Source organism: Acomys russatus, chromosome 22, assembly GCF_903995435.1.
Source record: "Acomys russatus chromosome 22, mAcoRus1.1, whole genome shotgun sequence".
In the NCBI taxonomy this organism is placed as follows: Eukaryota; Metazoa; Chordata; class Mammalia; order Rodentia; family Muridae; genus Acomys; species Acomys russatus.
In genome coordinates this window covers 8,724,154-8,738,516 of record NC_067158.1, presented here as the reverse complement: position 1 = coordinate 8,738,516, position 14,363 = coordinate 8,724,154, and the positions used below count along the sequence as shown (strand labels likewise).

General features: G+C 41.6%; 1 protein-coding gene across 2 annotated transcripts in view; it reads right to left on the bottom strand.

The window, feature by feature from the left end:
• Ugp2 (UDP-glucose pyrophosphorylase 2) overlaps window positions 1–14,363 on the bottom strand; it is a 49,496-nt gene that overhangs the window by 28,277 nt on the left and 6,856 nt on the right. For both annotated transcript variants that reach the window (XM_051165350.1, XM_051165349.1), the window contains exons 2-3: window positions 2,488–2,615; window positions 1,611–1,718 (exon numbers count right to left, since the gene is read on the bottom strand). In XM_051165350.1, the coding sequence (XP_051021307.1) occupies window positions 1,611–1,718; window positions 2,488–2,601 (222 nt within the window). In that variant the 5' untranslated portion in view covers window positions 2,602–2,615. The remainder of the gene's footprint in view (window positions 1–1,610; window positions 1,719–2,487; window positions 2,616–14,363) is intronic.

The window sequence follows — 14,363 nt, the reverse complement described above, 5'->3', positions numbered from 1 at the left end:
TCTAAGTATTTAAAGTTAGGTCTGTTCCAAATATGTTTAAAAACTGGATGAATCTATGTTTAGTTCTTATTAAAAGAACATACCTATCCAGAACAATTGTTTTCTTTGGGAAAGAAAATATTAATTCTGCTACTTAACTACAAAGAAGTAAGTCATAATAATTAATGTGCCAGGGACAAATAAAACAAAGACCAAAATTAGGGACCCTTCACTCTAATTGACATTCTAGAAAGGAGAGATTTTAAAATTTATTATTATTTGTGTGTGTGTGTGTGTGTGTGTGTGTGTGTGCATGTGCACACACACATACATTAAACACGTGTAGAGGTCAGGACAACTTTCAGGGTTCACTCCTTCCACCATTGGTTCTAGGACCTGAACTCGGGTCTTCAGACCTGCATGGCCGAGCATTGCTTCTTTCCTGCTGAGACACCTCACCAACACAGCAAGGAGAATTTTAACTCCAGCGTTACAGATAAGAGGGTATGTTCCAGATGACTAATGAGAGATTTTATTTGTTTTCTCTCTTTTAACAAACATGTAATTTATAAATTTTAAAAAATTAAGAGCTTTTCTACATGTGGGAGTAAGAGCATTCCTAAGCAAGAACTTATTATGACTTTCTCATTAAGAAAAAAGAAAAGTCTAAGGTTGACTAAGAAAAAAGAAAGTCTAAGGTTGACTCTGTTAGCTTAAACTGCGACAGCTAACTGGGGTGAGTGGGTCCAAGTCCCAGAAAACTTTGGTATCCTGGGACCAGACTTGAGTTAGCCTGTGTGGAATTGTATTTTAACACTGTTTATTAAGCAAGATTATAGACACATAAGAATTGAACACCACACATGGCAAAAACATCAATTGTACATAATGCTTCAGGGTAAGATAATCTATTTTTACACATATTGTCTTAACAAAGCTTCACAACAACCTGCGAAGTACACAAAACACCTGGCACTGCTCTCATTTTACATAGGACAGAGGAGTCGAGCTCAGATTTAAACATCTAATACTCCCTCTACCCCCCTCAGTGGCCTTTCTGCTAGCCTCAACAACAGGTGCAGGCATCGGGACTGCATCTCCAAGAACACACAGGATTGATAGGTGAAGACCCCAAACCTTTAAAGAAAATACTACATGCAGAAATCTAACAGCCTGGGAGTAAAGAGAGGTGAGCGCTAGGCTGCCTAGGCTGCCGGCAGAAGGCAGGCAGGTTACAGAGATGGATGGGAAGCAGGGAGAGAGCTGGAGCAGCGCCTGGGCGGGGCCTGGACGGTGTTCCAGGCAGTCAGGAGCCTGACAGTTGGAAGAGAGAACAACACGGAACTCTTGTGGTGTGTTCTGTTCTAAAGCAGACTGTAAACTAATGACGTGTTGAAAATGGAATAGTACTGCAAGAAGGATCAGACTTTGAGAAGTCTTCTGCGGGGCTAAAAGTCCAAAAGAAAGAAAAATAGCTGACGGCTGCTACCGCCACATCTAGCAGGAAGAGCTACAGACCTAAAGCAACATGTTTGCTTGGATGATTCTGTTAAGTCCTCACAACCCACCTACAAAGTTAAACCGAAATCCCAAATTACCTTGAATTTTCTTACACTTCACCTAAAACTTACCGAATCTTCTGGAGGCCTCTGGATTTTACCCCAGTCTACAGAAGGTCCCTTTTCTTGCAAAAATCTATGAAACAGCTTCCGAAATCCATCAAGATCTTTTTTAGTGTGCTATGAAAATAGAAGCAGTTGTTATAAAACAGCAGCATGTTTAATACATGGTAAAACTAGATACAAGCTATACATCAAAAATACCTAAATGAAATTCTTACACTATTAGAACATAGAGTACGGCCAGTTTTTAAAGGCCTGTTTGGAACTGAAGTAGAAAAGCTAAAAGGAAGTACATTTAGTGCAGCCTTTAACATCTAAGCCACACTGCTCCTTGTCACGCGCCTGTCGGCTGCCATGCAGCCTGGACAGCACTTGGCTCCCGTGGGCTTCATCATGCTCTCTAGTGCAGGCTAGTGGGTTTCACTGCTCCTGAGTGCAAATAAATTGTCACCAAAAGAACAAAAAGAGAATAAAGCAAAACTCACCCCAAAAATGTATGTACAAATTGAATTGAAAAATAAAAGATGATTTGCTAACAGAAAAGCTTCTCAATTCTCGAGACCCATGAGAGCTGTCATAGTAGCACAGTTCTGCTGGAATTGGCGATGAGCAAAAGGCTGGAGACTAATCCTTACAGATCCCACTAAACACAATAACCATTTCTCTGCCCAATGATATTAAGACAAAAAAATAAAGTATAATCCTGTCCATACTCTTTTGGAGAGTTGGGAAATTTCCTCAGCTTGAAAAACAAACAAAGACAGTAGTTTCACTCTGAGCAGATGTTCTACAATGCTAACTTTTTGCTGTTACAGCCCCTGTTTATTTCAGACTAGAGAATCACCACTGGCAGCAATTAAGCATTTGACACACAATGAGTCCTTACCTCAAACTCATGTGAGGTCGCTGTGGTGAGTATTTTTTCCAGTTCTTTCTTCACAGATAATTCTAGTTCTTGGAGAATGACTTCTTGGAACTGGGAAGCACCATTTTGAGACATAGCTTTGCTAAGATCTTAAATAAAAAATATAAAGCCACTGATTAAAATCAGTCAGCAACAAGAAAATGCAAGAATTTTGTTATTTCCAGAGTAGTCAAGGTGAAGATGGGCCAGAGTCTGAGGACTTGTTGGCCTTTGCTTTTTAACAAAATGGAAGTATGCTAAAGAAAGAGTGGCCACTTGACAACAGCTGGTTTAACTAAAACCAGTGACCAGGCACACCTACCTGCCTGTGATGGATTTTGCTTAATTACATCGTTTGAAGTGAGGAACCACCTGCGATCTGGATCTCTGATCCACCTTTAATCTGCAGCACACCTCCCCCGGCAGCCTACATAAAGGGCACGCTCTCTGCCCTCTTGCCCTTACTCTCACCATCACGTTTATCCACTGGCATTAGAACCTACTTCTTTGGGATCCCAGGGTCTACTGAAGACCAGCTGAACCACCCAATATCAGGGGCTGAACAACTACTGGACTCTTCAACTTCCCACTGGGATACAGCCACTGTTGGACTAGCTGGACCACAGGCTGTAAGCCATTCTAATAGACCCCACATATATTACATTGAGAATATATCCTTATCCAACAGCATATGCTCATTCTACCAGTCTGTTCCTCTAGAGAACCCTAATACACAAAGAAGCCTTAAAAAGTGGCTTATCAGTGAGTAAGTGATAAAAGATCATCAGTGGAGCCTGGCGTGGTAGCCTAGTCTCGGGCCACCTTTAATCCCAGCACTCAGGAGGCAGAGACAGACTGATCTCTGAGAGTTCCAGGCCATCCTGGTCTACAAAACAGTCTGGGACAGCCACAGCTCTGTTACACAGAGAGCCCTGTATCCTGTCTTGAAAAGCAAGAACAAACAAACAAACAAACAAAACCAGTGACTAAAAATCACTCACTCTTTAAAAAAAAATCTATCTAAATAGATTCATATAACTAGAATTTATCTTTGTCTTACAGCTACAGCCAATGTTATCTGGAATGCTAGTGGCCCACATACAGGATTTAATGGGAAGGCCTATATTAGACCTGAACTACTGCCTCTTTTAAAGTCTAGTTTTTGTATTATTACCAATAATTTTAATTTTTGTTTCTACTTTTCTGTTGGGTATTTATAACCAAATTTAAATAGCCACCAAATTACTTTATCTTTTTTTATTGTTAAGGCCAAGCAAGGGTCTGGTCCACAGGGGTTACTTGAGACTTGGGAGGAGCCCTTAGCTCCTTTAGTTTTTCTTTATTATCTATGTTATCTGCTGGTATGGGTAACGGCCTTGCTGTCTATGTGGTTTCCCTTGGAAGTAATGGAGACATTTTCCCTGTACAAATCTCTGGATCAAGAGGACAGATGAGTCACCAGAGCTGTAGGCAACAAGTGTCCCATCATCCCATAGAACTCAGATGAGCTAGGAATGAGGGTTAAAATACTGGCTGCTCCTTTAGTCTCCGTGTTTACATTAGTGTAAGTTTTCAAGGATGGTTGCTAAAGACCTAGAAGATCAGTTATCAAGTATTGAAAAACAAACCTTGCTTTAAATTTTAGTTGTTGTATAACAGAGCTCAACAAAAACATTTTTTAAGTAAACCAGACTTAGGACTCAATTAAAAAAAAAAAAGATTTATTTATTATTATATATACAGTTCTCTGCCTGCATGTACATTTACAGTCCAGAAGAGGACATCAAATCACATTACAGATGGTTATGAGCCACCATGTGGTTGATGGGAATTGAACTCAGGACCTCTGGAGGAGCAGTCAGTGCTCTTAACCTCTGAGCCATCTCTCCAGCCCCAAGACTCAAATTCTTAATTAGAAGCCTAACACACTTAGTATAAACTATTACAATTATTTTGATAAAACTTAAAATCTTTTTTAGATATAGTATTTGAAAGCAGCTGGGCAGTTGTCACACACACCTTGAATCCCAGAACTTGGGAGGCAGAGGCGTGGAACTCTGTTAGTTCAAGGACAGTCAGGGCTACACAGAGACCCTGTCTCAGGAAAAACCAAGATAGATAGATAGATAGATAGAAAGAAAGAAAGGAAGGAAGACAGACAGAAAGAAAGAAAGCTGAAAGCATAGGGCTAAGTAACTTTCTCTATTTTAATTTTAAGAATAGCAGAGCCTAGCTCCTCGTCTCCCAGATGAGGGCAGGCACCTGTGAGAAGCTGCCACTGGAGCAGAAGCCATCATGCCCTTAGAGCAAGAGTCTTCTGTAGACTGCATGCAGAATGAGAGCTGAGAGAACGATCAACCAAATAACATTTCAACTCAGACTGTATATCTATTTTTTGTTTTAAAATTTTACATCATTAGTTAAAATGAGAATGGACTAAGTTGACAGTCTTAATTAACATGACTACTTAATTTTGGGCAATCTGGTAGTATGTAAACATTACAAAATTGCAAGCACATGGACACACCCTACTAGCCAGATACAAAGAGATTTTTTTAAAAAATAGCAAAGATTTTATATCATTTGTAAGTATAAATTAGACTGTGATCATATCATCTTTTATAGCTATCCTTAATCTCAATCTGTAGTTTAAAGATACTTTTTTTAAAAAAAACATGAGTTTTTATTCTTTAAACATAGAACCTAGCCTGAGTGTTTAAAGTTTTAAGAAGGCTAAGCAGGAACCAACAGATCGGTTTTTACGTGACCCTTTCTTCTGTTCTTAAAGCTTAAGTGATAAGAAACTTGAAAAGCCAGTTTTTGAAAGATGAGATCATAGGTAGATAGGCAATGGTTGTCATTTAATATTATGTTAAAATTTACCTTAAAATATATACTAGTTATTATCTTGAGACTTAATAACAGCTGTATTTATCATACACCATGACAATGAGTGAGCTTATCTAGATATTTTGAATGCTACTGTTTGTTGGGATTCTAATTTAAGTGGCCACAGTGTTTCACTCAACTACTACAGGAAATTCTAAAGTGGTTGTGTTGAGAGTGGTTTCAGCTGTTTAACACTGAGAAGGCAGGGCTCAACATCTAAATTTTGTATTATTGGAAGTTCTTAGGCTACTATAGTTCTTTTGTAAGTTTTAGGGATAATCTCTCAGCAGTAAAAAAAAAAAAAAAAAAGTAGGCCTAGAGTAAGAAAATTTTTTACCCATTTGGAAATGTAGCAGGAAGGCCTGCTAGGACAAGAAGGAGAAAAATCTGGTTTTTTGGAAGTTCCCATAAAACAAAGAGAACATAGTCAGGAAACAGACTTAGATGCGCCTATATGTACCAGTCGGCTGGTGATGTTTGGGGGCTCCCCAACAAAGCTTTCTAGTTTTTCTTAAGGGAACATGAATTTTAATTGCCCCTGAGAGCACAACCAAGTATTGTTGTTTCCAAGGGGAGTGCTAAAAGCAGGGAAATTGATATATTGCATGAAACTCTACTTCTAGTGTGTCCTACAGACCGTGGCATTCCCTGTACAGTCCCCAGTCTTGGTGGAGAGCAGCAGAGGCCTGTACATCAGGCACTTGAAAGCACCCCCTGCACTTCTACACAATAGGTCTACTTGTAGGACGGTATCTGAGGTTAAGCTTTTATACTTCAACCAAAATGTTCCTTCACCAAGCTAATATTTGGGGCCAGAAAGTATAAAATAAAAAAGCTTTCTCAAAAGTAATGATTTTTAATCTTTGATGTTGCATCATGGCATATCAATTTAAGATATACTCCGTAGAGACAAGTACCAGGGCCTTTAGAGTAGAGAGAAACAGCCCTCTCGCCCATTTTAGAGTCCACAAAAAGACAGATGGTTAGTGCATCCTCCCTCCAGTTTTCTGCTCCCCAGCCCAGGTTTCCCTGGGAGCATCTGAGCACAGCCCCAAAATGACCAGAAGCACTGGCTTGTATTCCAGACATTCCGGGTCTTACTCATATCCAGTCTTCTGGGTATGAGCAGCTTTCCACTATAATTAAGACACAAAGGTACTGAAATGTTATTCCATGCTATGAGCATTTCTGAGCCCTTTAAGGCAACTATTCCTCTTTCTTAAAAAGCTGAGGTGATGGGAGAAAAAAAGAAGGGGTATCCAGATAGAGAGGGGGTTCGGAGAAGAGGGTTGCTTGTATGAACAGCTTTGGCTTTTTTGTTTTAAATTGCCATTCTGGTAGGTGTAGTTCAGCAGCAGAGTGTGATTCAATCCCTAGTCTAAAACAAAGCAAACAAACCCACCTCACAAGTTTTGCTGGATGTGGTAGGCACTCCTTCCACCCCAGCACTTGGGAGGCAGAGACAGACGGATAGTCTCAATGCCCTTCCCACCTCCAAACTGTCATTCAAGTTAAAAGTATAAATAGGCTGGGGTGGGCCTTTGGAACTAATCCTCAAGGGAAAAAAATCTTTATTCTCTTGGAGACAGAATTGTCTTTAGTAAATAAACCGGGAAGAGTTGAAAACAGTTTTGGTATGATGAACCAGAAAAGTAAACAAATCATAGTGGTCGAAAAGCAGGGAACAAGCTGTTTGTTTTCGTTATTTTTTTAAAGAGGGTTGGTCTAAATTTCCTCCAGTTATGGAGAAAATACCTGAAAATCAATCAACAAGCAGTAAGGATTGGGAACCTAGATGCTGCGTCACTTTAGACGGGCTTCTAAGAAGTAAAGAGTGTTCAGAAACAGCTGTGATGATGGCACACACGCAGCCCAGCACTCAAAAGACGAGGCACGGGGAGTGCAAGTTTGAAGCCAGACTGAATTGTATAGTGAGATCTTCTTAAAATATTAAATTAAAAGGATGGAAGGGTAGATGGTCCAACAAGAACAGTAATCTCACATGCTTCAGCGAAGACTAGAAGGCACAGAGCTAAGAGCCATTTTTCTTTGCAATTAGTTCAATTGTCTTTTTAGGAAGGCCTGAATTTCTGGAAGGTAAAGTACAAATTGCAGAACTTTTCTTGGATTAAACGTTCTCAAATTACACTTCTGGCGATGGCAACCGTGTTTCTAAGGAAAGGTCAACTAAAGAATCCCTTGAATAATGCAAGATTTTCAACCTCAAAAAAATGGCTTCCTCCCGGCCCACTTCCTAGCAAACAGAACTGATCCTCCATTACTTCAGATGGAAAGTAAATTAGGAGGCAAACACTTCATTTCCATGGTCATAAACCGAACATTCTTCAAGATTCGAGAGAGATTCATCTACCCTTCTACTTGCCTCAGTTTCTGGATGAGGAACCTGAGGCAGTGAGATGACTCCTCGGGGTCACTGAGGAGGTGAATCTGGGCCTATAAAACAAGCTTTCCCCGTCCTGAGCTCCATGCCACCAAGTAAATCAACACACCCTGTTCATTTTCCTCTCGTCTGGCTTTAATTTTTGGAATTAAAATACCACTCTCCTCCAAAGTCTAACTAGCCAACTAAAAGAACAGCTGCGCTTACTAGAATTATCTGTTTGGTTTCATTGTATTTTGGCATATGTCATACAGACCTAGCAGTAATTGTGTTCCGTGGCCCCACCTCCTGCTATAATCTGGTTCTTTCTCATTCACAAGAATTAAAATTTCAACATTGTGAACTTTTTGCTATTCAAGTGAACGAGAAGGCAGACAGGATGTGGGGGAGAGGCTGACATTACAGGACTTTCAGAACCCACCCCTCCCCCAGCGTAAGGCAGAAGGCACTCAATATAGTAACTGCTTTTATCTCTTAACTCAGCAAGTAAAAGGAATACAAGACATGCCCTCTATGACATTCTAAATGGTAGTACAAAGTAACTTCACATTCGGAAGTGCAAAGCTAACTTCACAATGCAAAGGCTATAGACACCAGGAAACACGAACAGCAAAAGGTGCAGAACCACCATCCCTGCCCACTTCACTACTGCCTCCACCTCAGCAGTCTCCCCTCCCTCAGACCCCACAGATACTCACAGTCAAGTCAGACTATCTATGTATTTTTTTCTTTTATTGACAGCCTCTCTCTGCACAGCCCTGACAATCCCGGAACTCACTATGGCCTAGAACTCAGAGTTCTATCTGCCTTTACTCCCAAGAATTCATATTAAAGGGATTTAAAAACAGTAACATAAAAATCCCAAAATGTAATCACACGTGGAAATAACTACGAACGAAGTCGAAGTATATACTGACTCCACCTATCAATTCAAGCTACTCAGGTTCCCTGCTGCCCTTCAAATTCCTTTGTGAAAACACTTCCAAAACAAGCTCTCCTTTGGACTCTGTTACCCAGAAGTATCAGAGTCTTTGCTTTTCCTTGTGATGATGTCCGTTTCCACAACCAGCTCCTCCTTTCTCCTACTGAGTTCCTTAAAGACTGTCTCCAGAATTTTCTTTCTCTTCATCTATTCCCTCACCAATCTTACTATTGGTAACAAATATAAGAGCTCTCACGTGGATGTTGGAGGATGAAATAAGGCAGCGATGTGCGGACCCTCTTCTCTCTGCTCTGTGGGTCCTCAGGCTTGGTGTCAAGCACCTTTACCCCGTGAGCCGTCTCTTACGCTCTTCTGATTGGCAGCTCTCATGCAGATCCCACCACCACCAGCTCCACACTTACCTTCTCCCCTACTTTCTAAATCTTACACCCGGACACTCAGGTTACCTAGAACTCAACTTTGTTTTGTCTAAAACAGAAATCACTCTCCAAACCAAGGTACTCTTCTCACCCATCTTGTCCCCTACAACATTCACTTTTTTTTTTATCATCCAGACTAAAGCCACAGTCACAAGGTTGGCTCTTCCTACCTTTGCCCTCACATTACATTCAATCCAATTACAAAACTGTTTATTTGGATCACTACAATTCCATTCTTTTTCTGTTTTCAATACTACTTTAATTTCCCCTAGCATTCCGTTCTTCTGTTCAGGACAATGGCCTTCTAACCAATCTGCCTACCACTCTAATCCTGTGATGCCAAGAGATATGAACTGATCCCCAGCACTTCCTTATTTGATGGGGTTTTCACATCTACTGAAGTAAACACAAGTTCATTATCTAGGAACTTATTTTTTTCTTATATTAAAAACATGTTTAAACATTCATTTTATGTGTATGAGTATTTTTCCTGAATGTATGTACAATGTACATGCCTGTGAGGCCAGAAGATTGCATCAGATTCCCTGGAACAGGAGTCACAGACGGTGGTTGTTTGGTTTTAGGCATCCCTAGGTTCCCACCTGCTGCGGGGTGTAACTGGCACATCCCCTGCCTTCTACCCTGAATTCCCTAACCCAGGGGCAGGCCTCCCCTCTCACAGAGGCCCTTCACTATGTAACCCAGACAGTTTGGCTCCCCTCCTCTTCTCTTTTCTCTGTGCACCCCTTCCTCTCTCCCATTGCATGGCGGCGGAGAAACACTTCCAGTAAACCTGCATTTTTTTTTTTTTTTTTTCATATATAACTTTGTCTTGCCATTAGCTCATTCCTTATTTCAATCATTTGGTACCTTGACTCAGGAAGTTGATCCCTACCCAGTCCAGCAGGCCAGGCCAAGCAGGGCTTATGGGACCACTCCCTTCACCTCATCTTTCTCCACCTGCTCTAATCGACCATCTTTAAACCCTTGAGAAGGTGACTACTCAGCCCAGTGACCCAGGGCCATGTGGGGACTGCTTCTCTCCAGCTGCCTCCTTCTGTGTCTGATGCAATTTTGGACTTGACGAATGAACCATCCGCCCAGCTGATGCCCAAAGGTCCTAAGTGCCTCTTCCAGGGTCCAGGGCCCCTCGGACTTGCTCTACTGAGATATGGCCACACCAGAGCCAGTCTGTCCAGAACTTTGTTCTGGGGTAGTCTTAGTTTCAGAGACATCTGATCATAGGTTAACCCTACCAAAACCAATCCCAGAATATGGAATTGAGATGCCACTTCCATATTCTTGGGATTCCAACAAAAGCTGCTAAGATGGGTGCTGCTGGGTGTCTGCAAGAATTTTTCCAACTGCATCTGTCCAGGCTTTTTAACAGAATTCCTCCCCATCCCTGACATCCTGCAGCTGCTTTCTGCACACATAACACCTTCCCTCTTGTATCCCACCTCTCTCCCATCCATACTTGCTCTACGCTGACAGCAGTGGCTCTCCACATGCAGCTCCAGGTGCTGCCTAGCCTCTACCCAACCTCCCTCATGTCTCCAATGCAGCAGAGGTGGTAGCACCAGCAGCAGCAACACTGATGGCTGTTGTTAAATTAACAGCCCAGGCCTCTAACAACATGTGGCTGGTTGCCATGTTGATTTTGAATAAAGAGGGTGGAGCCATGGCTTCACCACCATCTTGACTAAGGGCAGTCACATGACTGGCTGACATCTTTGTTTTGGCAGAGTAGTGACTGTTTGGTCTGCAATGGTGCAGTGTGGTAGAATCAGCAGGGTTTGTCTGTGAACTGTATTGAAAGTTTTGCTTTGATATTAGTTTAGAAATGTATTTGAAGTCATGCTAAGAACTGATGCAATTAATTACGGGACTAACCTTTACCTAGTCTCTTGTTTTATGTTTTCAAGGTTAAGTCTAAGATGGGTAACTAAAAACAAGCAATGTTTGTTTAGCTCAGCTATACTTAATAGATTATGGTCCTTAAACCTGTCAGAGAATCTGAAGAATACAGCATTTAAATGTTTAATTAAAAAGCTTACTATGACAGAGACCCCAGCTTCTAGTGGTGACCCCAAGGCCTTCAAGAAGATTTGGGCACTACTACAGAAGACTCTACCTGGACTGTGATACTGGGGCAGACCTGCCCTAATGCCTTGCCCACTGCTAAAGCTCTGACTCAACTATGGCCAAACAGGACACCCAGAGAGTTGACTGCCCCATTTTTCCTAGACAAAATAAAGTCAGTCATTCTCTCAAGTCATTCCTTCTCCACAGAAAGGCTCCCATACTTGCCAGGCCTGGCAGCTGAAGACTGATGCTGCCCTAGGACCTGTGCCCACAATGAAGCCATCGACACCACAGGAGCCTACTGGGAAGGCCGTCTAGCCAATGGGTAAGCCTCTGTTACATTAATCGACACACAGGCTGTTTGGGAGTATACTTCCTATGGCAATTTATCCTTCTCAGGTCTCTGATGGGTTTGAAGATCAGTTTAACAGCAAAACCCAAGGCTTCAGTTGCCTTGTTAAATTATGAGGATTTAAGAAAGTGCTTCAGGGTCTGAGGTGTTTTAAGGTTTGGTAATATAAAAATCGCCCTGCTACTGTGTTACTGTTGTATTAAGACTGTTCAGAGCTTTAACATTAATCAGACTGTAAATTGTCTCCCAAGCCAGTCTGTCTCTTTCTATAAACTAAAGAGAACCTTGTAAGCTTCAGGACATCAACTCAGATCCACAGGCCACACTCCAGATGAGTACTGTCCATCAAAAGCCTGCTTCCCTGCCCACCTGCTTCCCTCCCCTGGTTTTGGGACGTTCCCCACTCCAACTGCCAAGACCATGGTCCTAGGAAATTTCAAATGTGTACCCAAGGAAAATTTTTCTCTCCCTAAACTCCTTAATTTTATCTTCTACTCCTAACATATATCTGTCCCAACATCCTGTTAGGTTCAGGTGTTTCCTCAAGAGCCACATCCAGAACTCAGGTGCTCTAGCCTAACCCTCACAGACTGCTCCAGCTGAGGTTGTAGTTTCCTAGCAGCAGATGGTCTCACAGATCCTGGGCAGCACATAAAACAGCCTGTTCTTCCTGGACTTGGCCAACATTCCATTTTTTCTGCTCTCCCATCCCCAATACCGATGCCCTCAATGTCAGCAGGAGACAGCCGAAGACTTGCCAAAGAATAATTACTTCACCTCTTATCCATTTGATATCAACAAAAGGCTGGGCTATTTGGTTTCAGACATCCCTAGGTCCCTAACTGCTGCAGGGTGTGACTAGCCCACCCTGCCCTCTACTCTGAATTCCCAAGCCCAGGGTGGGGCTTCCCCTCTCCCAGAGGCCCTTCACTATATAGCCCAGACATTTTGTTCTCTCCCTTCCTGTATGCCCCCTCCCTCCCTCTCCCTTCATGACTACAAAGAGACATTTCCAATAACCCTGCATTTGTTTATTTAAAACTCCATCTTGCCATTAGCTCACTCTTCCTATTGTATCAGTCAGTTGCAAGGCACCATGTCAGTGCTGGGAACTAAGCCTGAATCCTTGCAAGAGCAACAAGTACTCTTAACTTCTGATCATCAGGACCATGAGCCAGACATATCTTAAACCCAGACTGAGGTACATTTCTGGATGGCTGAAACTAATAAAAGAGCTACAAAATGCATGAAGGTTGAATTTCTTCCTCTGTGACTTCTAGATCAGTCCTCCTAAAACTTTAATTTACATATAAATAACCTGGAGAGCTAATTAAAACACTGATTCCTGGGCAAGCTCCCAGACATGCTGACTCAACAGTTTGGGGAGAGAGAGAGCATAGAGCATTTCTAATAAGCAAACACTGCCAGCATTGCTTCGATAATATTTTGTTTGTCTGAATGTTTATTGCAACCATGTTCCTGGTTCTTCTTGTCTCCTATTCCACACCTCAAGGCCATGTTGTTTCTGAGAGGGCACCAGGCCCAGGTTGGTTTAACTCTTTCCAGATGATTTAGGCATGAAACCTGATTCTGACTGGTGACACACAACTGTATAGCTTGATAAAGAGCTTTGTGGGTGGGGGAAGGAGGAAGGTGTGGAGGAGAGGAGAAATAGCCATATCAATGTTTAATAAACGCTCGGGCTCCTGTCCCCAGGCCCTTGTCCACTCTGCTTGTGAGCTCTTTCCCAGACAATAGATGGTTAGTGACAACAAAAATCAAAGGATGTCAGAGTTGACATTGCTACTGTGAGAATACTGAAGAGGCTTGCTAATCATACATTACTCTCTTTATGTAAAAATATATAGACTGCATAAATAAGACACATTAACGTTAACCATGTGTTCATACAATATAGCTCACTTCATTTGGCAGTGCTAGGAATTGAATCCAGTGTTTTATACATACTAAGCATTACACTACAGAATAAACATCTCTAGTCTAGAATAGTTGTTAAAATCTAAATTAAAGAAGAAAATGTCACTTGTGGAAAACATTCACAGTACCTTTGTTAAACAGTATCACTTTGTTTTTAGGTCTAATGGCTGAGAAAAAAGTCATGGCAAGGGTCAACTACAGTACTTGTTAAGGAGAAGCAGTGAACATAAAGTCACCCACCAGGAACCTAAATTACCTGATAGCCCTGCCCTGCATCTTGGTATATGTCACTTTGATGCGTTTGTAAGCCTGGAAGGGCCTTCAAGGTCACTGAGTCCCACTCCTTACCTTAAGGGTAGAGAAATGAGCCCAGAGAGGATGATTTCCCTAAGTGGAACCAGGTCTTGCTGTCTGGTACCCTGCTTACTGATCTTGTAAATTGAGAAAAGTCTCTCCACTTATAGTAAAGTTCTTTTTATCTGCTTTACTATGCCAGGTACATGGCACCAAATCAATATAAAAACTAGAAACCCAACTGTCTACCCTATAATATTAGGCGGCATGAAAACTAAACAGTGGAGCATTCTCTTTCGGTATGTTATGCACTTCTACTTTTCCTTAACTACTGTTTCCTGAGCAATGCAAAAAACAGGACAATATTTAGTTAATCTATAGTTTATTACCAATGTTAATCTTTTAACCATTTGTATGAATTAGCCTAAAGCAGTGCATGTACCTATATAACTGTTTTTCTGTATACATGAAGCTTTGCAATTCTAAGCAAACTACAACACAAATAAATTACTGTATCACCTTTTGCCATGGCAACAA